Source organism: Agelaius phoeniceus, chromosome 20 (genome assembly GCF_051311805.1).
Source record: "Agelaius phoeniceus isolate bAgePho1 chromosome 20, bAgePho1.hap1, whole genome shotgun sequence".
Classification (NCBI taxonomy): Eukaryota; Metazoa; Chordata; class Aves; order Passeriformes; family Icteridae; genus Agelaius; species Agelaius phoeniceus.
Genome location: NC_135284.1, coordinates 11,168,004 through 11,193,128, shown reverse-complemented (window position 1 = coordinate 11,193,128; position 25,125 = coordinate 11,168,004). Strand labels below are relative to the sequence as shown.

The 25,125-nt window shown below is 46.8% G+C and overlaps 2 protein-coding genes across 2 annotated transcripts; one reads left to right on the top strand and one right to left on the bottom strand.

Annotated features, from left to right (window-relative positions):
* The first annotated feature begins 967 nt into the window (after positions 1 to 967).
* Positions 968 to 13,887, top strand: LOC129129421 (myeloperoxidase-like). The gene is made up of 13 exons (XM_077188907.1): positions 968 to 1,064; positions 1,739 to 1,835; positions 2,662 to 2,837; positions 3,445 to 3,568; positions 5,549 to 5,678; positions 6,543 to 6,743; positions 6,837 to 7,152; positions 8,527 to 8,687; positions 9,103 to 9,355; positions 10,626 to 10,796; positions 11,568 to 11,805; positions 12,270 to 12,487; positions 13,847 to 13,887. The coding sequence occupies exons 1-13, from the start codon at positions 968 to 970 to the stop codon at positions 13,885 to 13,887; spliced, it is 2,223 nt and encodes a 740-aa protein (XP_077045022.1).
* Positions 13,776 to 23,323, bottom strand: LOC129129315 (1-acyl-sn-glycerol-3-phosphate acyltransferase alpha-like). Its single transcript, XM_077188786.1, has 6 exons — positions 21,588 to 23,323; positions 20,167 to 20,300; positions 19,613 to 19,788; positions 19,283 to 19,378; positions 18,711 to 18,783; positions 13,776 to 16,438 (listed from the first exon to the last, which is right to left on the bottom strand). Exons 1-6 carry the CDS (start codon positions 21,770 to 21,772, stop codon positions 16,293 to 16,295), a joined length of 810 nt encoding a protein of 269 aa, XP_077044901.1. The 5' UTR covers positions 21,773 to 23,323; the 3' UTR covers positions 13,776 to 16,292.
* Positions 23,324 to 25,125: the final 1,802 nt, after the last annotated feature.

Below are 25,125 nucleotides of genomic sequence, written 5' to 3'. Positions count from 1 at the left end.
CAGAGATGGCAGGTAAGATCGGTGCATTTTCATTCTATATCTGCATTTGATATCTCTGTTGTGGATATTGATGCGTTACACAGGTGAACCCAAGGAGATGGGAGGCAGAGCAGAGGCGTTGGGACCTGGTGGCGCTTCATTCCTCCTTCTCCCCTGATGTGTATTTAATTTATTGTGAGAAGTGAACAAAGACAGTCTGATTTATTTCTCGTGCAGAAAATTCCTGCAATACATGTTTGCAAGGAATAAGCAGCTTTCAATCCCCAGGAGCATGGTCCAAGAATTTTCATGGGTTGTAAATGTAAGATAACTTCTCACACTGTGAGAAATCTATTAGTTCTTCCAAATTTTGTCTTTGTCCTGTTCGAAACAATTTGAAGGTTGACTAAATTACTTAAATCTTTTTACAACCTTTGGGCTAAAAATCTCCATTTGGGGAAGGTGCTGTGCCACAGCGGGAGATATTGGTGGAACAGATCATACACATTTCTGCTTTAATGTGAAACAGGAATAGAGACAAATTTCAGAGAGCAGCAGGAGGACTGGCAGGGGTGGTTGAAAGTGATGATTGATGTGGCAGCTTGTTTTGTTCAGCATGGAGGGGGAAGAGAGGGAAGGGTGGGGTCAGGCTCCTTTCCACCAGCTGCTTGTGGATGTTGCCAAAGACGGGACGCCAGGACACCACTGTCTTCCAACTTACCTTCCCAATATCCTCCACCACTGAGGCTGGACTGTACCTGACTGCCTATTCCTTGGCAGCTACTCAGCCCACTTTGCTGAGGGTCCCACCTCTCAGAGGTGTCCCTGTGTCCTGCCAACCTCTAGAGCCACAGCCCCAGCCCGAGTCCCACTGACAGGTCTGGACAGAGGGCAGCTCGATTTTATTCCTGGGTCCTGAAAGAGATATTGAAACTAAACATCTCAATCTGTTCTGACCCCTCAGTAAAGCCCTGCCCGTTGAGGATTTATGTTGCATTTCTCCCTAGGCACAAATCCAAGGATGACTCTCCTGGGATCCCTCATCACTCTCTGTGCAGTTGGAGCAATGGGCTCCTCGGGCAATAGTAGGTTCCTGTTTGTCCTTTGGCTGCTGCTGTACTGGAAAGGGTGTGAATCAAAACTCAGCTGGAGTTCCCAATTAGACACAGCTCCAATAAAAAACTGAAATATCCTGTAGATTGACCCACTAAAAATGAAGTTGATACCTGAGAGATTTGCCTAAGGAAATTCCCTATTTAACCAACAGCCCATCTGAGCAAATCATCATTTTATGACAGGAAACTTGGGGCAGAGACTGTATCTTTGACTTCTTCTTGTGCACTTTCCCTGGGGAAAGTTCTGGAGCCCCAGGAGCAGCTGAGGGAGCTGAGAAAGCTCCTTTTCTCAGCCTGGAGAAAAGGAGGCTCAGGGGGGACTTTGTGGCTCTGCACAGCTCCTGACAGGAGGGGACAGCCAGGAGGGTCGGGCTCTGCTCCCAGGGAACAGGGACAGGAGGAGAAGAAATGGCATCAAATTGTGCCAGAGATTTAGAATGGATATTGGGGAAAATTTCTTCATAGAAAGGATTGGGAAGCATTGAAACAGGCTTTCCACAGCAGTGATGGTGTCACCATCCCTGAAAATGTTCAAAAAACCTTGGTATGTGGCAGCTTGGGGACACGGTTTGGTTAAGAACAAAGCTTTTGGTGTATAATTGAGTATCCTACATTTCTGCTTTTTCTTCTTTGATTTTGTGGAGCAGAGGTCTCAGAGGTGCTGTCAGATTCGTCTCTCCTGAGCATCATTACTGAGGCCAGGCAGTTGGTAGATGCTGCATATTTACAGGCCCGAAAAAGGTGAGTTCTTCCTGCATGACAGCCCCAATATTTTAAGGTAGTAAGATTAAATATATGTGTGTTTTTTCTGTTTTCCAATGCATATTTATTATGGAGAAACCTTAGCACCAGAGCTCTCTTTGTCATGGCTGGAGGGATCCTTTTGCCCAGTTTGCCTGGATTCTGGTCCCAGAACCACCAACCATGACCTCCAAGTATTGTTTCCTCACCTACACTTCCATGAGCACCTCTCACTGGTCCATAATGGTTCAGACATGCTGGACACGTGTGAGTCCTCTCCTGGCAGCAGGAGTTCTGCCCCTCTTCAGAAGGACTGGAGTTGTGCAGATGGACACCCTGCCCCAGACAGATGTCAGTGGAAGTCAAACCCCAGGTATTGTCTGTGATTGTCCCAAAAGGCTGATCTGGCAGTGGGATGATTTTGGAAGGCGTCTCTCTCTACTCATCCTACAAAAGTAGCAGGACAGAACCTTGAGACCAGAAAGAGATGGAACAGGAGCAAGGTTGTCCCTCTGTTCACAGAATACACCTTGCAACATAATACATGTAAAATTTTATCCAGACACAGTTCATTGATCTGGATTTCCACATGATAGAACAAAGTTTATTGTGACAAGGAAGTATGACTGCAAACTTGAAGTAGGTGATTACAGTGCTTTGTTTGCCAAAACCATCTGAGCTGACATGCATGTGCAGACAGCTGGTCCTACTGGGCAGGGCCTGTGTGTGACCCTGCAGTGGTGTCACAGCTAATTACACACAGTACAGCATGACAGAGGAGCTCTGATTTCAGAGAAGGTGCTTCATGGAACTCTTCTATGTTCAGCTTAAAGAGAAAACTGGAGGAAAAGATTGTTAACCCGATGGATTTCCTGAAGCACCTAAAGGACCCCATAGGAAGAACCAGATCTGCAGTCCGTGCTGCTGATTATTTGGAAACTACTTTGAAACTCCTCAAAAGGAAGCTGCATCTCTCTGAGGAACAGAGTTTCAATGTCACAGGTAATGTGATTTAGACTAAAATGTCTTACAAAGAGCAAAGAGCAGGAAATGTGCCACAGCAAGTAGCAGGGAGCAGCTCTGCCATGACCCAGATAACCAGTGATAAAACCCTTCCCCAACAGGAGAATAGATTTGAAGGTTTCTCAGAGACAGACCAGACTCCCGGGTCTTTTATTCATCATCTTGGAGAGTGCATCTCTCCTATCCTTGTAAAACCAGCCTAACAATACCTGGAACAAACCTGGGACAAAGCCCACTGGAGACTGTAATGACTGAAAACCCTCCATCTTCCACTTCTGCTCTGCACACCTAGGTTGTACCACTCTGCAAACTCATCATTTTGTTCCCAGTTGGGGTAAAACCTTCCTGGTGATGAGGCTGTCCACATTCCCCTGAAAAATTGCTTTATGACCACCCAGTTTCCCTAGTCCAGAGGGGAAGGCTGATCCACAAAAGGATTTAGGCACCAAATTAACAATTCCAATCCAGATATTTTATATCCACAGCTGCAATTCAGTGGGCTCAAATGTTGAACTAGAACACTGAGAAGCTAAAACAACAAAAGAAGAGTAGGATCAGATGTTACTCTACAGAGTTTCTCTTGCAGACCTGCTAAGCAGGAGACAGAAGGAGATGATTTCCAAGGGCACTGGCTGTGACTATCAGACTCGTTCCATTAAATGCCCCGAGAGGGATTTTTACCGGACCATTACTGGGGAGTGCAACAACAGGTAGGATTTGTGTGTGGACCAGGTGAGTCTCTTTATTCTGACCCAGGGTAGATGATTGTGAAAGTGCCTTTCAAAGGGACAAGAAGAGTGAAATGCTCAGTTTAATGAGTCTATAACAGAGGATTCATTTCTACCTGCGCCTGTCAGGAAAAAGATGTAACTTCTTTAAAATCTCAGATTTGCGCCCACTGCCCTTTAGATGCTGCTTTGGATGAAGGAAAGGATCTTGGGGACAGGTAATAAGTTGAGAAAATTTTGAGGCTATGACTCAGCCTCTCATTTTGCTGGAGGCTACAGGAAATCATCCCTCCACTCTTCCATAGGGATAATACTAATTTCCCCAGCTGATTTAGATTATAATATTCAGCTGTTGATGTATCTCTGTGATGAGTAAGGGTAGGAATCAAATAAGACTTAATCCTTTATATGAGAAAATTAGTTCTTCAGGGTTTTTTTGCACATAGTTTCCCTTCAGGTTCAAAGCTGGGATCAAACATTTATTTCCTTTTGCGCTTTTTAATTTAATTTTTTTAAACGAGAAAACGACCAAATTTCTACTCTGACAATAACAGTCAAGGCTCCTGGTCCTGCTGTGTCAGTGCCAGACCCCAAATCTGAGTTGGACTTGCTTCCAATGTGCACCTGGCATGAAACAGATGCGCCAGATGTGATGACATAGCACAGCTCTGCAGCAGTGTGCAGGGAGCTGACACTCACTGGGGTTTTCCAGTCTGCTCCCCTGAACTCCAGGGCCTCCACCCCTAGGACAAGGGGTGACAAGGGTGACAAGGACAGCATTGTCTGTCTGCCCAGGAAGGGTATGGAGTCTCTTTCACTGGGGATATTCCAGAACTATCTGGACACAGTCCTATGCCATGTGGTCTGAGATGACCCTGCCTGAGCAGGGACATGGGACCAGGTGGCTCCAGTGTGGTCTGTTCCAGCCTGACCCATTGTGGGTTTTTGTGTCCATGCTGATTTGAGGCTCAGGGTAGGGTTGTCCTTGACCTTGTTGGGCTGTCAGAGAAATGGAGGGAGGCTTGAGGGATCCCTGTGGTGTTAATATTTTCCCAAGGATCTTGCTCAGCTTGAGGTGCACAACATGAAAATAGTTTGCCTGCAAGGACAGTAATAACAGTCAGAACAAGACCCTGGTGGTTTTGAGTCCTTAATATTTGATGGAATTGCTTCAGCTCTGGCACAGTCATTGTCCTAGGACATGCTTTTATTTCACAGCACATTGCTGTGAGCATTGGCTACTCCTCTCCTTTTCCAGTGCAGAAACATAGAATCATTTAAGTTGGAAAAGGCATCCAGGACCATCAAGTCCAACCTTTGACTCATTCCCACCTTATCAACCAGATCAGAACCCTGGGTGCCACATCATATAGATATAGCCTGAGTTTTGTGCCCACAGGGCCACAGATCATTGGCTCAATCAGAATTCTTTTTCTTCTGAACACAAAATGCTGACTTTAGCAATTCAAACTTTTCAGAGCAGTGTAAGGCAACAACACAATGGCCACAGCTGCAGGCTGAGAGGGTCTGTGTAAAAACTTCCCCAAGGGGCAGCCTTGGCACAGATCCCCACAGAAGTGGAGAATCTTCATCCTTGGAAGCTTCCAGCCCCCAGCTGGACAAGACGTGGCCACCCTCACCATGCTGATAGCCCTGCTGTGAGTCTGATTTTGAGAGGGCAGTGAAGACAGAGGTGGTAGAGAGATTTAAATGCCAGATAAAATTAATGCAGGTTTAACTGACAGACGCAATAAATAGAGTGACATAAGGCACCTTTTTTTAAAAAGTTGATTTTCCTCCACAGTAATAACCTTGATATAATTTGCATCTTGGTGTTTTGCCAGTCTCATCCCTGTTACCAGCGTGTTCAGACATGGAATAAAGGGCTGTGAAATGTTGGTCTGTACAAGGCGGCTGATGTTTGAAAAAATAACAGAAGTTGTTTTTCTGGTGATGCTGCAGAAATCACTCCCACCTGGGGTCCTCTAACCGTGCCTTTGCGCGCTGGCTCCCAGCTGTGTATGAAGATGGAGTGTCTGTTCCCAGAGGAGCAAGTGAAGGAAAACGCTACAATGGATTCCCACTCCCACTGGTGAGAGTTGTTATTCTAATCCAGCCATGAGTAAGGACACTGCCCTCAATGCACCCATCAGGAAGGAAGTAGTGGCAATATCTAAAGTGTAAATTGCTTGATCTTAGGCAGCTTTTCCACAACTGAGTTATTGCTCAGGTTAATATTTTTTGTTGGAGACAGACATGAGAAAAAGGTTATGGATGCTTTCCTAAGCAGTCTCCAAAGTGTACATCCCAAGGATTGCTGCAGCCAGTGCTCAAGGACACCAGGAAGTTTGTACAAACCACAAGGCTTGGGAGTTCCTCGGCTATGTTCTTGACTTTCTGGTGTTCACAAGCAAGTTTCAGCTGGAACAGGCTTTCCATGAAGCCAGGTTTGGCTGAAGGACTGTGTAGTCTACTTTTACACCTGATTGGATGGAGCTGAGGAATGACATGGAGCTGTGTAAGGCCATAACTCTTAGAAATTTATCTAAAATAATCTTGTGCATAATCTACAACTACCTGGAAGGACCAGTTGTGGGTTGCCCTCTTCTCCAAGGGAGCAAGTGACAGGACAAGAGGAAATAGCTTCAAATTTTACTAGAGGAGGTTTAGGATATTAGGAAAAATGTGTCCAATGACATAGTGGTTAAACATTGGAGCAGGATTTCCAGGGCAGTGGAGGAGTCAATCCCTGAAGGCGTTCAAAAACGGGTAGATGTGGCAATTCTCAATATGGTTTAGAGGGAATGAGGATAATCAGTCAAAGGTTGATGATCTCAGAGGTCTTTTCTGACCTTCATGATTCTGTGATTCCAAGATGTGTCAGTGGGAGTTCAAGTGAGAGGCAACCCCTCGACCATGGTAGAAACAGTCACATTTTCATTTTGGTTTCCTGCAGGTTCGAAAAGTATCCAATGAAATTGCTCATACGGCCAACGAGAATGTCACTGCAGACCGGCAGCTCTCGCTGGTCTTCATGCAATGGGGCCAGTGGGTCAACCACGACATAGACTTGGCCCCTGCCAGTGGGGAAGGAGCCAGCCTGGAGCTCCAGTGCCACACCAGCTGTGCCTTCAAGCCCCCCTGCTTCCCCATTAAGGTACCCTGACTCTCACCCATGCCACACTCTCTTACAGCAGCAAAAATAAAACCACAGGGCTTTCTGAGGCATGACTTGGCTTGTTTGCTTTAGTTCCCCCCCGACGACCCGCGGGCGCCGAGCTCCGACACTTGCATGCCGTTTGTGCAGTCGGCCTCCGTGTGCAGCCCCGGCACCTTCCGTCGGGAGCAGCTCAACGCCGCCACGTCCTTCATCGACGCCAGCACCGTGTATGGCAGTGACGACGCCCTGGCCAGGAGCCTGAGAAACCTCAGCAGCCAGCTGGGCCTCATGGCTGTGAACCAGCTCTTCTGGGATGCGGGGCTGGAGCTGCTGCCCTTCGAGAACACGACGCACAGTGTTTGTGTGCTCACCAACAGGAGTGCCAACATCCCCTGCTTTAAAGCAGGTAAGGTGCAGCTGAGGGGGGTTCAGTGGGTCATAAAGTCAAAAAGGGACAAATATCTCTGTATGGGATTCTTGTAGATCTCTTCCAACTGAGGATATTCTGTGATTCTGTGATATTTGAATGAGGCACTTCAAGACGTGACTACATAAGGGAATCCTCCCCGCAGTTAGAAAAGAAAAATAATCAAGCAACAACTGATTAATAAACATAAACATTGTTTTAACTTCCAAAAAAAGTAATAGCAATTTGTTCTTACTTTATAAAGCCTTTTCAAAAGCATGAGAAATTTTCAATAGAATAGCCACCAGTGTTTAAAACTTCTCGGAAGCTTTTTTTCATCTACCTAGATTTCACCATTCACTTGAATGCCAATTGTCAGGTTGTCAGCACTGACTGAGAAAGCTGAGGCTGTTCAGCCTGGAGAAGAGTGAGTTGTGTGGAGACCTCACAGCACCTTCCAGGATCTGGAGGGACTACAGGGAGCCTGGAGTGGGACTGCATTAGTAACTGTAGTGGGAGGACAAGGGGGTATGGCTTCATATTGAAAGACAGTAGATTAAATTAGATATACAGAAGAAATTCTTCCCTGTGAGGGTGGTGAAGCCTTGGCAAAGGTTGCCCAGAGCAGCTGTGGCTGCCCCATCCCTGGAAGCATCCAGGGTGAGGCTGAATGGGGCTTGGAGCAACCTGGGGTAGTGGAAGGTTGAAATGGGATGGGCTTTAAAGTCCCTTCCATTCTGTGATTCTATTATTCAGTTTTCAACCCAGTCAAGATTAACAGTTAAACACTCTTAAGAAATCTAGTTAATTAATTAATTAACTAACCCACCCTACATCAGAAGAAAAGTCTAGACTAGTATGAAATTTAAAAAAAACTAAAGACAAACACAGAACTTATTCAAATTTGAAGTGATCCATCACAGGAATAACATTTTAAAAAAAAACCATTATAAATGTGAAGTTTACAAAATCAATCATAAGGGTACAGAGTGTTCTCATTTCCTCATTCTCTGCCTGTGAGAAGGGCTCCTTGCTGAGTGAGGAGATGCTCAGTGCTTCTTCCATCATCTCACAGAGGGTCTTCAGTGAGTGCCCTCCAGTTTTCATAGAATCACAGAAGGGTTTGGCATGGAAGAGAACTTAAAGACCATCCTGTTCCACCTCCTGTCACCTCCTGTCATGGGCAGAGACACCTTCCACTAGACCAGGTTGCTCCAAGCCCCATCCAGCCTGGCCTTGTGCACTTCCAGGGATGGGGCAGACACAGCATTATTGCCAGAAACATCACCACTTGTTACTTAACTGTCCTAACACAAAAACTTGCTTCTGAAATTGAAAGCAATGTACAAAATTCATAAAATATTTTCATTTTAGGTGACAAAAGGGTGACAGAAAACCTGGGACTGTCTGCAATGCACACTCTCTTTGTCCGAGAGCACAATCGCCTGGCTAGGGAGCTGAGGAAATTAAATCCCCACTGGGATGGGGAAAAGCTTTACCAGGAGAGTCGAAAGATTGTGATTGCCATAAACCAGGTACTGATTACTCTCAACTGTTCATCATCGACAAACTTAGAAATGGTTTTCCGTCAGGCAAAAGGAGGAAAATGTTTTGCCAAATCAGTGGAGTTATTTGTGGAAGTTGGAAATTGTGAATGAGGATAGTCCATCTGAGACAGCATGGATATCCAGAGCTTTTTTATGAGCCGTGCTACTAATTTCTCAATTATTTATTATATTAGTGTATAAATTAACTATTAGATAAAATAATTTCACATTTTAAAATAATTTCTATCCATTATGCCAAACTTATTCCCTTGCTACAGCTCTTTTTTCTGAAGATTTTAATGAATTCTGCAGCAGAGAGTCCACGTTCATTCTCTGCACTTGACTTCTGATGCCATTTCTGCTGCAGCTGCTGGTAACTTGCTGTGCTCTTGTGGTTTTTCAGATCATAACATACAGAGATTACCTCCCACTTCTGCTGGCTGAGGAGACCAGCAAGTGGATCCCTTTGTACAGTGGTTACAATGAAAAGGTGGATCCAAGGGCCTCAAATGTTTTCTCCCTCGCTTTCCGATTCGGCCACACGTCAGTGCAGCCTTTTGTGTCCCGTTTGAATGAGAGCTTTCAGCCTTTGTGTTCCTCCTCCCATGTCCCTCTGCATTTGACCTTCTGTGCTCCATGGAGAATTGTAATGGAAGGTAAGAACATGGAGCAGTGGTCCTGGTCTGGTCCTGGGGTGGAGATCAGCTGGTCAGGCACATAGAATTACAGAATCCCAGGATCATTTAGGTTGGAAAAGATTTACAAGACCATCAAGTCCAACCTGTGACCCCTACCTTGTAACCCAGCCCAGAGCACTGAGCAGCGTGTTCAGTCATTCCTTGGACACCTCCCTACCAACTCAGCAAGACATGACAGTGGAGTGTTCGACATCCACTCAGACGGTGCAGCTGCTCCTGTGCTCCAGGAGGCAGGACACTCCCTGTGCCAAATGTCAATCCACCAAAGTCTATGCCAATCAAAGCTCTTATATCCCCCTATAACCAGGAGACATGGACAGAGGGTGATGCATCCAGTTTAACTGGACTAAAGCAGCATCATTCCTTCCTAGAGGTGCCCATCCCTCTTCCTTGCTCTAACTGGAGTTATGGGGTCCTGCTATTACATAGCTGAGATCTCCAGATAAATCTTTCTGCGGAAGACAAGTATCTCTTCCAAAATGGGTTAACTAGTCATGAGAAATATAATTACAGTAGTGCAGCCAATTTTCCTGGTTTTGCTCATACTGTCTCCTTAATTGCTATGAAAAAGATGTGGACAGTCAGACATTAATTAATGCTATCACTACATTTAATGTTCTAATAAATGTCTGTCAATTAATAGTGAATTACAAGCAAAATTCATTGCAAAACCTAAAACCTTGGACAGACCCCCAAACACCAGGACATAATGGAGCCTGGCAGGCTGAGGAGCAGACTCAGAAAGGGACTGGTGGATGGCAAGTGGATTTAGAAGTGTGAAAGGAAAAGCTAAGGGATGGGGAGGGATAAGGAATTTAGTTACTATGCGAGGCTTTATTTACTGGCACCTGCAGACATGTACAGGTTCATGCAGGTACCACTGTGAGGGTGGGCAGGCCCTGGCACAGGTTGCCCAGAGCAGCTGTGGCTGCCCCAGCCTTGGAAGTGTCCAGGGCCAGACTGCACAGGGCTTGGAGTAACCAAGCTGGGACAGTGGAAGGTGTCCCTGCCCATGGCACGGGTGGAATGAGAGAGGCTTTAAGGTCCTTTCCAACCCAAACTACTCTGTGATTCTATGATTCTGTGATTCCATATACACGTGGTGAAATGAAAATATGAAGATGAAAACCCCACCCAGCCCATAGTAGACTGTTTCAGCTGCATGAAAGGGATCATCAAAGCTGCACCTTGGCACAAAAAATCTTTCCTTGCTTTGAAATGGCTGCAGGAGGCATCGACCCCCTGATCCGAGGCATGGTTGTGGACCATGCAAAACTCATGAAACAGAACCAGCTGCTCATTGAGGAGCTCCAGAACCACCTCTTTGAACAGACAGAGGTGATGGGTCTGGATCTAGGAGCCATTAACATGCAACGGGGAAGAGACCACGGCCTTCCAGGTAAGGAGACACAAGTCCACACCTCCTGTGAATAAGACCTTTTTTCCTTCTTCTGCTTATTCCATGAATGAATTAAGCTTTTTCTATACTAATGGGAAGAACCAGTACCTTGATTTGAGGGTGAAGGATGGACAGACAGTCAAGCTCAGGAAATAAGAAGTTTCTGTATGATAAAAATCTTTTTGTGAGACATACGACAAGGACAAAAGGCTTAGAAATCAAAGATGATATTGGGGATAATATAAGAAAGTGGGTGAGAGACTGAAGGTAGAGACACAAGTGACCAAATTAGGCTTCCACATGGGCTTGGACACCTGCCCTGGGCTTTGTTCTTTGCCCATCAATCTTGGCTTGTCCCAGACAAGCCAGAGTTCTGAGTAGAAGTGACTTGCACCCACAGGTGGGACTGCCCCAGGTGCTAGAGAAGAACAGGTGCTCCTGGGTTAAACACAACCAAATTTCCTCTTTTCTAAGAATTTGATCCTAGAAATTTTGCCTCCCAAAGCTGCAAGGACTGATGCATTCACCCACAGCAGTAGAAAGATTTAACCAACAGGATGAGGTGTAGTCACAAAGATGACCCAAACTGTTTGTTTAGTGTACATATGAGAAAATATTTGAAAATATGACATTTTTTGGGACTGCCCAGACAATAGTGCCTTCCAGATCCTTTAATACAATGAGAAGAAGCAGGCAGTTCTCATGGGCCAAGAAAGATGCTGTGGAGATGTGGTGGTGGGTCCTGGTCATCTGCTGCTCCTGCTTTTGCAGGTTACAATGCCTGGAGGGGCTTCTGTGGGCTCTCCCAACCCCAAACTGTAGAAGAATTATCTGAGGTACTCGGCAATCCCAAACTGGCCAAGAAGTTCATGAATGTGTATGGGACACCGTACAATATTGACCTCTGGATTGGGGCAGTTGCAGAGCCCGTGGTTCCCCAGGGCAGAGTTGGGCCCCTCCTGTCCTGCATTATCGGCACCCAGTTCAGGAACCTGCGTGATGGGGACAGGTGAGAGATACATTCCCTGTGGCATTTTTTAGGGGGGAAATGCTGACATTTCCTGTGACACACCAATCCAACCCATTTACAGCACTCCAGTGAGTGCTCCCAGCCAGGCTCATCCCTTAATTTTAGCCCAGTTGCCAAAGGACTGCCTTTTGTCAGCCTGTTTCTCTAGATAACATGTGGCTGAGGAGTACCAGTTCCAGATCATGGGGGATCTGCTGTGGCCTCTGCCTGAGGTGTCTTTTACTCTCAGGGCATAAATCCCTGCATTCCAGCAGTCTGCTGATGCTGTGTGGAAGAGGCAGGCTCTGTGTACTGGCAGAACCCAGATCTGGCCACACTGGAAACACCTCTTTCTAAAGGGGTGTTCCTAGGGAAGGTGGATTAAGGACCATTCAGATTCACCTTGGCCAGGTCCTCAGCAAGGAACCAGAGATTATAAACTGCTTCTGAAAATTTCATTGCAGATTCTGGTGGGAAAACCCGGGAGTTTTCACTCCACAACAGTTGCAAGCATTGAGAAAAATCTCAGTGTCAAGGGTGGTCTGTGACAATACTCATATCAAAAAGATACCCAGGGATGTGTTCAAGATCAACACTTATCCTGAGGATTTCACTGATTGCCAAGAGATTGACATGCTTGACCTCTCATCCTGGAAAGATGAGCCTGAGAGTGCCACAAAAGGTACCAGTAGTCTAAGATCTGTCAAAAATAATAAATGCACTATTAGGTCTTTTCCACACCTAAAATATTGAAAGAATTAAGGTTTCCACAGTGATTCTACCCCCAAAAGACAATAACTGTCCATTTAGCTACACTCAGACAGCACTGGAGGCAGAGGTGCTGTTAACTGGGTTTCCAGGCAATCCATCACTTTCATCATACCTTATTCCCTGCCTCTTCCTTTCAAGCAGATGGGAAATCCCTCAAAATACAGCCTGTTCTGAACCTTGGGAATGTGTCCTCTAAAGACCTTATTTCATAGTCTTTTCTGACAGGAAAGGTGTTGATGAAAAAGCAACTAGAATTAGCCAACCTGCTCCAGAGTCTTACTGTGCTGCTCCAAGCTCCTGCTCTCTCCTCATCTTCCCCAAAACTTTGAATCAGTTTAAGGTATATCTGGAGTAGTTTTGACACTGTATGGCCTCACACACACTGTGACCACACATTCCTGGTCACATCTCACAGCAGAAACCAGGTTGAGGGTATTCTCATGGGGGCACTGGCATTGTGCCAGTGTCAAACCATGACACACACCGATAGCTGAACAAACCTGATCAAAGGTTATGATGTGTGACAGTAAAACAATGTCTTTGTCAGAGATGTGGACACTCAGGGTCCTACTAAAACACTTTTGACTACGGGTCTCCCAACTGAAATGATGTGGGAGAACAGAGGCTTGAAGAATGCAGTGGACTGGATTGGATTATTTTTCCTTCTGACAACCCATTTATAGATGATCACAATACCTGGGGATCACCTACACTGTCCTTCTCCAAGGCACAGACAACAAAGCATCTCCATGCAGTTCCTGTATTGAGTTTGAGTAACTATTTGAAGGAAACACTGTTGTTTAAGACAGATATTTGCACTTAAAGGCTAAATTTTGGTGGCTTCACCTCATTCTTTAGGACCTGAGTCCAGCTTACCTTCTCTCTATACAACAGAGGTTTTTTCATTTCTTTTCTTATCATATTTTTATGGTCACTAAAACGTGTTGAGCTGCTCCCTGTGGCTCTTTTCTCATCAGGCTTGGGAGAAGTCAAAGTGTTTGTGTAACCCAGAGAGAGTTAAATTCCAGGGCTAAAAGCAGTTGTTAGAAGTTTAACCTTTTGAAATGTCAAGAAATTTTCCCCAAACCACTCATTCTAAGGCTGGAAGGATCACAATGTCTCAGAGGTGCAAGGATACAGGGATGAGAAAAAGGTGGACAAAAACAGTGTGTCCAGGAAAGACTTTGTGCCTCTCAGCAGCTTTTTCTTGCTTTATTTTTCTTGCTTTATTTTTCTCGCTTTTTATTTTCTTGCTTTATTTTTCTTGTAGTTTCTAATCCTATTCATCAGACCAGCATTGGAAACCCCTAATGGTGGCACTGAGCTGCTCCTGGGAAACTCCTCCCTGGACATCAGGCTCCGCTGGCTGCTGCTGACTGAACATCAGCACATGGTTTCCCAGAGGGAAGCTCAAGACTATGTATTCTGTTTTATTTCCTGTAATGCAATTTTTAAAAAAATATAATTTCTTTGAAAAAAACTTCCAGTAATGTAAGTCTTCAGATGAAAGGGTAATGATATTTTATTTTCTGTTGCCCTAAAGAATTGATCAGAGGATTTCTGACTCTCTAAAAGTGTAATTATGACAAGATTTTTTACTTCCCATCCTGAATGGGTGTCAAACCTGCAGGCTGGCATGCTTGCACTGCAAAATCAAACTCCTTATCCTTTTACCTGCTCAGAAATTAGCACATTCATGTAATCTTCACAAAAACTTTCCCAATCTCCTGGTTTTGCACAAGACAAGGAGCTGTTAGGGCTGCTTCTAATCAGCAGTGAGATTTCAGCCTATGAAGTCACTGAAGCATGGCAGGTGCCTCTTGAAGCTTTGAAACAAGTTTTATTAAAATCCTACAGTGAATCTGTGCAGTTTAGGTATTCTGGGCAGTAATAAAACACATCCTTGTGCACTCACCTACAGTTGGCATCAATGACAGGCTGGGGACAGAGGGGTTAGAAATCTTTCCATCAGAAAAGGGCCTGGGGGAGCTGGTTGACAGTGGCTGAACAAGATCCCAAGTGTATCCAGGTGGGCAAGAGTCCAATGGCACCTGGGCTGTGCCAGACACACTGTGACCAGCATGACCAGGGCAGTGCCTGTCCCCATCTGCTGGCTGAGACCTCACCTCAAATTCTGCGTTCAGTTTTGGGCCTCTCACTGCGAGAAAGACATTGAAAGGCTGGAGCCTGTCCAGAGAAGGTGATGGAGCTGGGAAGGGTCTGGAGCCCCAGGAGCAGCTGAGGGAGCTGGGAAGGGGCTCAGCCTGGAGTAAAGGAGGTTCAGGGGGCCCTTCTGGCTCTGTACAACTCCTGACAGGAGGGGACAGCCGGGGGGGTCGGGCTCTGCTCCAGGGAACAGGGACAGGAGGAGAGGGAACGGCCTCAGGCTGGGCCAGGGGAGCCTCAGGGGGGACATCAGCAGGAATTTCTTCTTGGAAAGAGTGATCAGGTCCTTGAAGGGGCCCAGGGAGGTTTGGAGTGCCCATCCCTGGAGGTGCCCAAGGAAGGACTGGATGTGGCACTCAGTGCTCTGGGCTGGTTGAGAAAGTGAGGATCAGTCACAGGTTTGACTCCATGATCCTAGAGGGCTTTTCCAACCTTAATGATTCTGTGAATATGTGTGTGATTCTGTGTAAGTCAGACCTGTGACCAAAACAGTCTTTGGCTATGGTTCATAGCAGCACAAAAAAGCAAATCACATCATGGCTGGTGGGCATCCTCTGACAGAGAAGATAGAAGGCTGGACTCAGAAATCAGGAGCTGCAGCTCCCAGTGTGTGTTTGAAAGATATAAAGGTTGTGCAAAAAATCATGAGGTTATCATAGAATCATCACAGAATTGCAGAATCAGTAAGGCTGGAAAAGCACTCCAAGATCATCGAGTCCATTAACCCAGCACAGCCAGGTCAACAGCTAAACCATGTCCCTAAGCACCAGATACAACATCTTTTGAACAGTTCCAGGGAACAGTTTTTTGAACAGTTCCATCTGGGTATAGCAAGGATATTAGGCAGCATACTCCTGCAATTTGCCTCTGGTTTCTGAGCCCCCAGACATGTCCCTCTTGCACTTTGAAGATGTGCTCAGCCCTGAAAGTAAAATCTTCCACAGCTTATAAGGAAGGCTAAATATGCCAAAGAAACCACCAAGCCCTGTAGACACATGTAAGGTCTTTAATTCCCCTCTCCCAAAGCTGCCTTGGTTTCTGTCTCTCATGGCAGAGGTACCTCTCAAATCCTCCCCATGGAAGAGGAAGAAAACAGCACCTTCTCCTGAGTGTATTCCAGGGATATGTGGGCAACGCTCAAACCCCAGAACAGCCACTTCCCAGGCAGCATGGTCACAGGCTTGGGATCAATGCCTCCACCTTGTTGCATCTGAACAGGGAAAGGTGGTTATAAGCAGGCAGCAATGATCACAGGAAGGGCCCAGCTCTGCCTAGGGTCCAGCTGGTGGGACATTATCAGCAAAATGATTACACAGAAATGTCCAGCTGTCCATTGTGTGTCTGTCTCGCTGGGTGGCAGCGAGAGTGGTGTTCTCTAGGAGGAACAAAGAACATTCCTGTTGGAAGCTTATCTTCTTGGTGGATGTTTTACCTGTCTCTGGTTTGTCAGTGTTGCAATCCACAATTGTATCTGCTGCCAGACCTTCCTGTGGTTGTCATGGCCTCCCCTCCACTGTGGCACACACAGCTGGAGCTGGAAGATGGAATTGCTAATGGGAAGCTCCATTCGTCATTCCCGATATCCCCTGGTAGGCAGAGAGCATGGAGTCACGGACCTGCTCCGTCAGCTTGGGAACATCGTCTGGGCCCAGGCCCAGTGTCTCCACTTCTGGCAGGATCTGGATGATCATCTTTCCTGGAAGAACATGAGATGGGGAAAAAAAGCCCCATGAGTGGTATAGAAGAGCCAGAGGCAGTACAGCAGGAGGGTTGGTGCCAACCAAGGAAATGCTCTCATTCCCACACCAGTGGTGTGGGAGCCCAATCACATCCCAAATGTACACAGCAAAAACCCAACCCGAGCTTTTCTCATCCACTGAGAGCATACGAATCATAAATATGGAAAGAGATGAATCTCTCCTCCAACACAATTCAATATAGGATGGGCTTCATATAGGATAGGTTTTCACAGTGGCAAGGTCACAGGGTCTGTCTAGATCACAGGCAAAGAGAAGATGTTTAATACAACACATCCAAACTGGCTGTGCTCTGTCTATGTATACCAAATTTAGCATGGTCCCTCCTTCGAGAAACACACTTTGGGATGAGAGAAATTGTGGCCAGGATTCCGTGGTATGTTAGATTTCTCTGGGGAAGCACCTAAGCAATGGACTGGTGTAAACTGGAAGAACGTACTGGGGAGCTGCCATCATGCTCTTCTGTTCTGGCACCAAGAGTTCCCATTTTGGGCCAGTGGAGACAAGACAGTGCCTGCACAGACAGGAACCTGGGGATCTGAGGAGAGTCAGTGATGTGTTACAATGTTCTTGCATGGCTTAACACATGTGCCTGGAAAGAGATCCAGCAGTCCTGTCAGCAGAACTGTGGGAAGGAGGCAAAACAAGCGTAGAGAAGAACTTCACAAAAGAAAATGTTTTGTCATTTTAGATGGGGCTTGGAGCAATCTGGTCTAGTGGAAGATGGTAAGGTGTGGAATGAAATGAGCTTCAAGTCCCTTCCAACCTAAACCCTTCTGTGATTCCATGATTCTTTATTACCTGCCTGCACATCTTACACCCAAAGCCAGGCTGGTATTTCACTTCACTTGCTCCTACTAAAAGATCAGAGTGATGACAAGGCTATGCTGAAAATTCAGGTCTCTTGGGAACAGACTTCCAGCAAGCACCAGACATGTTCCATGAATGACAGTGTCCAGGCACAGACCCGGGCTTCTGAGAGACTCCTCAGCGCAGCCAGAGCACTGCAGACACAGGGAGCTGCTCGGTGTACAGGAATCTTGACCACCATCTTCAGAATCAGCTCTGGCAAAATTTCCAGATGGGGAAAATGGAAAAGTACAAGGAAAGATAACTAGGGTTCTTTCTTCAGCAGTTCAGGTCCTGACTGTTTAACAGCCATTTGGAAAATGGCTCAGAGATCTGCTGAGCATGGAATTAGCTAACCATGAATTCCCAGGGCAACTGAAATTGTATAGAGGCAAATATACATGTGACTGCAGAAAGTCTTTCCTAAATAGCTCAGAGAATTCTTGGAATTTCCATCCTTGGAGTTAATACAACATTTTCTGGACTGGTCACAAAGCTAACTCATCTGTCTTTAGATCTGGCCTTGCTTAAAGCAAAATGTTCGGCTTCTTCCAAGATCCCTCCCCACGAGGTTATCCTCTGATTTTCCAGAGCACAGATGTGAAGGGAAAGGAACAGTCTGGCAGAATCCCTGGTCATGGTCCTATTGACCCTCAGGTGGGGGAACACTTCCAGATCCAAAAGACTTTTGTCTGTGAACAGGGAGAGGATAAACCCAGCAGGTGAAAGATGACCGGAAACGCAATTCCATATTTATCATTTGCACCACTCTCTCTTTCCAGGTGTCTGCCTGCAATGGAATGACTACACCCAGGCACAACAATGGGAGGAATGAGAATTTTAGATGCAGATCCTCTCTTCAAGGAACACCAGGGATGGCCTGGGAAAGAGTGGCAAGTGGCAGAAGTCCATTTTAAGGTGGGTGGTAGCTAAGGGAGAGAAGGAACATGATGGGTTACTTTTCTCTGTTGGTATTTGTACCATTTTTTTCCTGCATTTTCCTTCTGAAGTCCAAGACCTGTGTTATTTTTTCCCCTAAAATTTTATCAGTGGCCAGTTGAAATTTTTGTTACCATAAATGTTTACTAGCTCTCCATGCACCTGCAGATCCAAGGGCAGTCGGGGTGGGGGTCAGGGTCAGGACTCTGCTGCTTCTCCAAGTTCTCTTAGACAAGCAGTGAGAAATCCAAGGGGAGAGGAAAAAGTGATGTCTGAAATGTCCCATTTCTTCCCAAGAAGACAGAAACTGCTGTTTTCTGGGTGCCATCTCCATATTAAACGTGGTCCTCTGCCCACCCCAGTCATGTCTCCAAGGACTGAGCTTACACCACCACTCCATTCTTTGCCCCAGGTCATCCTCACCTGGTGTAAATTTCTTCTCCTTCTGGTTGTAGAAGTTGTTGTAGGATGACAAAACTACAGGAATGATGGGGACCTGGAGGGGAGGCAGTCTACAGTGAATATGCACATCTCCTTATCCTTTCTCCAAAATTCAACTAATGTTTTCAGGGCAATTCTGCATCTTGTTGATAATTATCAACATCAGTGTCACACTCAGACACTCAGAGGATTATTTGAATATTTAGATCATTTAACTGTATCACCCCATGTCCTTGCCACTGGATTTTGTATTTTCATCTCTGTATTTAGGCCAACAACAGTGGATTGTCAAATTTCTATCTACAGAGGCCAGCTCAGCAGAAACTTCCCTGTGGAGGTCCAGGGCTCTTGTCAAGGTCCCCCCACTTTTATCCCAAACTTTAACAAAGGTTTTTCACTTGTCTCTCTATTTCTGAAACAGTGCCACCTGCAAACCCCGAGGGCTCCTGGATATGTAGACAATCCATACGGAAGCCTGGGACCAGTACCCTGGTTTGCTGGTGGACCACAGGAGGCAAATCACACTGCATGGGCAGAAGGAAGGTGGGTCTCACCTGGGCTTTCACAGCCAGCTGGAAGGCCCCACGTTTGAAGGGCAACATGGAGCCACCATGGTTGCGAGTTCCTTCAGGGAAGATCAAGACACGCAACTGCAGGAAGGAGAAGACATTAGGGCAGAAGGACTTCCAGGTACAATTCTAAGCCACTGCAGAGGGATGGTGCCCTGGGGCTCATCTCTGTACCCCTGACCTTCATGGGCACAGAACACACTGATGCTCTCACTCTGTTCTGCTCAGTGCCCAGCCCAGAGACAAAGATCTCTTTCCACCCACATTGAGATTCCTGTTTTCCAGTGGCTCCTCATTGGACTCCTCCCCACTCACATTGTCCTTGTGCAGGGAGTGTGCCACGTCTGTCAGGGTACCAATGGACTCTTCCCTCCTCTTGCGGTCAATGAAGATGACCCCTGCAAGCCAGCAGGCCAGGCCGAATGTGCCCATGTACAGGATCTCCTTCTTTGCAATGGGCACACAGCGCCTTGGCAATATCTCCATCATCACTGCAAGGGGACAGCAAGGGCAGAACAAATCATCATCTGCACTCAGAGTCCCTCTAGATTCTGGGCAACAGCACTCTGCTCTAGGGGGTGCCATGCCTGAAGCTTCATAGAATCCCTGGGGAATTCTGGGGGGCTCCCAACCATCCACTCAGGACTGGCACTGAAGGAGAGCAGCTATGAGAAGGCTGTGGTCAGCTGAAAGCCTTGTCCCCATTCCCTTGGAGAGGGTGAAGCTGATGTAACTTGAAAATGCCTCTGATACCCTGGAGACCAGCCCTGGCTTGGGTCTGGCTGGTGAAGGGCTCTGTAGCAGCCACTCTGTAACAGCCACTCCTGCCCTTCTGTCTGCCTGGAGCAGGAGGCTGGATCACCACATACCCAGGATGTCAAGGGAGGTCTGGTGATTCAGCACCAGGACAAAAGGTTTCTTTGTCCTGAGGTTCTCCTTGCCCTTCACCACTATCTGAATGCCAAAGATGTATTTGAGTGGCATGGTCAATGTGCGCAAAAACCTGGAAAAGAGGAGTGGAAATTAGCCAAAGAGATGTTGAAATTTGGGACCAAACTTCGCATCCAAACCAGCACACCTCACACTCTGCTTCTGCTGGTTTCCCACTGACATAGCTTTGACCATGACTTGGAGAACAATTAGTGCTCCTCTGCAGCTAATTATTTAATTATGGAAGACTAATACACCTTGCAGGTTTCCCTCAAGCCATACATGACCAATGACCCAGCAACTACAGCTCCAGAAGTTCCACAGATTAACCAAATATTAGATAATACCCAGATTCACAGCACACTTTTGTACTCTGCTTTCCTCCCCACCTTGCTGGTTTGGGAATACGGGCTGCAGTAAACCTGTGCCTAACCCTGCTGGCTGTGGAAAGAGAGGGATTTGCCTTTAGGTGACATTAGGCTGCAATGCTGGGAGTCTTATTTGAAGAGATATTGCTAAAATAATATTAAAAAGAAATTAGGCACCAAAGTTAAGAGGTGAACAAAATTTCTCAAAGCAAAAGGCTGATGCTCAGTTTGGAGATATGAATTCCCACTGAAGCATAAAATGGAATAGTAAGTCCTGCTTCTGCAGCGCTTCAGGAGGGTTCAAGCACTGTGGTACTGTGTAGCAGAGTCATCTTTTTAGCCTCACTAAGCCCAGGTTCCTGATTGCCACCACTGATCACTCCTGAACAGCTCATGCAGCCTCCAGGTGAGACCACATCTTGGAGAGTCTGAATAGAATCTGGAGAGATAGGATGGGTAGCTATGGGATGGGCTGGGGGACCGCCAGACCTGGGACACCAGGCTGTCACTGAGCTGATGGGAACCCCAGTGCCCATGCAGGGGCCAGCACTGCACTGTGGTGATGTCTCAGGTGTGCACTGGCCCAGAGTAGAGAATGGGAAGAGCCCCTGGAGTGGCTTTCTCAACACAAGTTAGTAATAGAGTGCTTAGCCATGGGGAAGCGGGAAATACAGTTCTAAAGACCAGATAAAAGAGCTCTAGTAAAAACAGCAATATGTATTCCATCCAGGTTGTTTGCATTACCTGCTTTGGCAAATCTATGTCCCCTTTTACATCCTTTCTTTCCCTAATTTGTTATTATTTTTATCAACCCCAAACCAGTATTAAAACCCACACCCCTTCTCTGAATTACAGAGTCTGTCATCTCCCCAGATGAATATAAAACTGATCCCTCCCCTCCACAGCACACCCCCAGGACCCTCCAAATCAAAGCACTGGATAGAGTGGACTCTATCAATGCTCAGGGCAGAAAGGAGTCACAGACAACTTACATCATGTTGTCCACGTTACGTCCACGAGGAATACTGAGGATGGCAACGCCAATGCTTATGGTGAAGAGCCACAACTTATAGAAGGTCATCTTGCAGAAGAATCTGAATGCAGGTTTCACCTGGTAGAGGACTAGAAAGGCAATGAGCAGACAGGTAAAGGGGTAGTGAAGGAAGAAAAGCTCCATCCTTCCAGCTCAGAGCGTGTTGAGCAGAGCAGTGAATGAGTCACAAGCAGCTGGTGATGTAGAGCAGAGGTGAGACTCCCTCCATCAGCTGTGTGTGGGTGGTGCAAAGCTGGAATGAGGTTTGGGAGTGAGGCTTCAGCCAGGCTGTGCTCTCTGCTGGGAGCTGCACTCACCGTGGGAAGCTGGTTTAGCAACTGCACTGCAAGAGCTCCAGGAGGGCTGGATGGCAACAGGGCAAACACACCAGCAAAGCTGTCTGTGTGCAGGGGCTGCGGGGCTGGCAGTGCTTGGAGAGCCCCTTCAGGGGGCTCTGGGAAGAGAAACCCTGAGGAATTTTAAGAAAATCTTTAGCGGGGAAGAGCAGGATGTATTGGACAGCACAAACCCTGCCCAGAGAAGCTGTGGCCACCTCATCTCTGGAAATGTCAAAGACCAGGTTGGGGTATGAAGCAACCTGGGATAGTGGAAGGTGTCCCTGCCCATGGCAGGGGTGGAACTAGATGATATTTAAGTCCATTCCAGCCCAAACTGTTCCATGATTCCATGATTCTATGACCCCAGGCTGTTTCACTTTGTGCAAACATTGATCTTCACCAAGCAAGATGGCTGCAATATGTCCAGGAAATCAGAAATCAGTATTTTCAGGGGAGAAAAACAGTAATCTGAGCAGTCAGACCCTGCTCTACACATCCAGGCACTGGGGGGACCAAGCTGAGCAGCTGGACATTCCACATGCACAGTGGGAAAAGTGGGGAAAGTGCCACAAGTCTAGAGAAAAAAAAAATAAAAGCAAGAGCAGTGACTCCCAGTGTTTTCCTGACAAGAGGCAGATGCATGTTCAGACAGCATGGGACAGCTGGGACAGCTCCAACTGCATTTCATCTCCTAAAACAACTGCATGAAAAGGAACTTCGCAATAGCCAGAATGACTGGGCTGAAAAACAAATGTTTCATGATTTATCATTTGCACACCAGGCCTTGCTCTAGGAGCTGGCACTTCAAAGGAGCAATGATTCTCAATTCCAGCCAGGTCTGAGAGCTGCAGATTCTCAAAAAGGAATAGCCCAAGGACCTATAAAACCACAATGACCATCACCTAAAACCTAAAGAACTAAGTCAAATCCTTAACATCAGTAAAATGGGCAAAACTCAGTGATATTTCCTGAAGAAATTGAGGAAAGACCTAATAATATAGAAAGACATTGCCTGTGCTCCCTGCTCCTCCAGCTTAGCCACGGACCCTTCTTCTCCTGATTTTCATTGGAAAACTGAAGAGAGGTGACTGCAGCCTCTCCTCTCAGCTCTCCCAAGGCTTCCCTGCAACCACAGCAGAGGCAGCCAAAGCAAAGAGCTTCTCCACAGCTTCTGAACTGTCCCTGCACCAGCACATGGACACTACAAGAGCCCCATGTGTGCACACTGGGACCCTCTGAACTGGTGCTTGCAGGGACCAGGTCCCTGGGGAAGACAGTGCTTAGAAAAAAACCATGACTTCTTTCAGCTTCTCCAAGGTTTGATCCAGCAAACAGTTCCCTTTCTATGTCTGTCAACCTTTCCTGTATCTCATCTGCACAAAATTGTGGTCTTTTGCAACTGGGACAAGGTTGATTTGATGCACAACTGGTTCATCCTGACCTACCAGAAAGAGGTTCCTAAAATGTAATGCCAGTGAAAGGAGTAGAATGGCTGTCTTGCACTAATGGCAGTAGTTTCCAAAACAGGGTGCTGTTGAGGCTCCTGCTGTAGAAGAAATCTTTGACACAACTCTGCACATAGAAACCCACCCAGAATGTCAGGAAGGAAGTCTGCAAGTTCACAACAGCTCACAGACCACTGGAAAGGTTTATTTTAACTCACTGTCAGCAATTTTCAATGACTTCACAGAAACACTGAGGTTGGAAAATACCTCCAAGATCACTGAACCCACCGTGTGCCTGATCCCCACCTTGTCCCCAGCCCACAGCACCGAGTGCCACATCCAGGCCTTCCCTGGGCACTTCCAGGAATGGGCACTCCAAACCTCCCTGGGCAGCCCCTGGCAGTGCCTGAGCACCCTTTCCATGGGGAAATTCCTCCTGATGTCCACCCTGAGGCTCCCCTGGCCCAGCCTGAGGCCTCTCCTCCTGTCCCTGTTCCCTGGGAGAAGAGCCCAAATTCCCCCTGGCTTCCCCCTCCTGTCAGGAGCTGCGCAGAGTAAGGAGGTTTTTGATTCCAACAGCTGGTGTCTCTGATGAGTATGGAGAAAGCCAAGGACGTTCCCAATTCACCATGGACAGGCAGGCAGCTCAGATCTAACACACCATTCAGGCTCCAAACCCACAGATAGCAAAGTCTGCAGCTGTAATTTTCTCCTATTGCAAGGATACCCAGCACCTGGATCCATCCTGCTCCCATTTCAGAAGAGTCAGCTCTTGCCTAACCTGCAAGGTGTTTTCAGAAACTGCAGCTCCAATGAAGATCCCAGTCTCCAGACCAAGTGTGTCCATGCCCAGTTGACTCCCTTCTGCCCCTGGGTCTTTGCACCTTTTCCAGGACCTGGCTTAATTTAAGTGAATCTGAGATAGGGAGATGAGGGACTTGCTCACAGCGTGAGCTTTTGTCACCAAGTTTTAATGACTCTCCCGCTCCCCAGATCTGCTCAGCCACACATTGGCCAGAAGAGAGAGGAGGCAGGGAAACTGATTCTTTATGGGAAAATGTGGTGGGAAAAGGCCAAGAAAATTGTCTTGTTCACCATATGAAGGCTCAGAAGAGGATGGACTGTAGTCAGCACAGGGATGTGTGAGAGAGAGGATTTGGTGAAGCTGAAGATCACAATGATTTCCAAATGCAAAGAAATGGTTCCAACACAAAATATGAGGACTGGATTTTGAAATGGGAGTGATTCCCACTGAAAATTGCTGGCATAAATATCTACTCTGAAACAGACTGGAACAAGCAGAGGGGCAGACACCAACCTCTTGTCTCTGGTAACCAAGGACAGGACCCAAGGGAACAGCTGGAGCTGTGTTGGGGGCTTTGGTTGGATATCAGGAAAGATTCTTCCCCCAGAGGGTGCTGGGGCACCGAACAGGCTCCTCAGGGAATGGACATGGCCCCAGGGCTGCCAGAGCTTCAGGGGTGTTTGGGCAATGCTCTCAGGCACAGGGTGGGATTGTTGGAGAGTCTGTGCAGGGCCAGAAGTTGGACTTTCCAACTCAGGATATTCCATGTTTCTAAGGTAAGTTATCAAAGGGCAGTGTTGGGTCTGGTCAAGGACAGCAAAAGACACCAGCCTCCAAAGTGTGAACAGGTCAAAAGGGAATTCATCCCTTACTTCTCACTTAGAGGCATTAAGGTTGATATTAAAACCT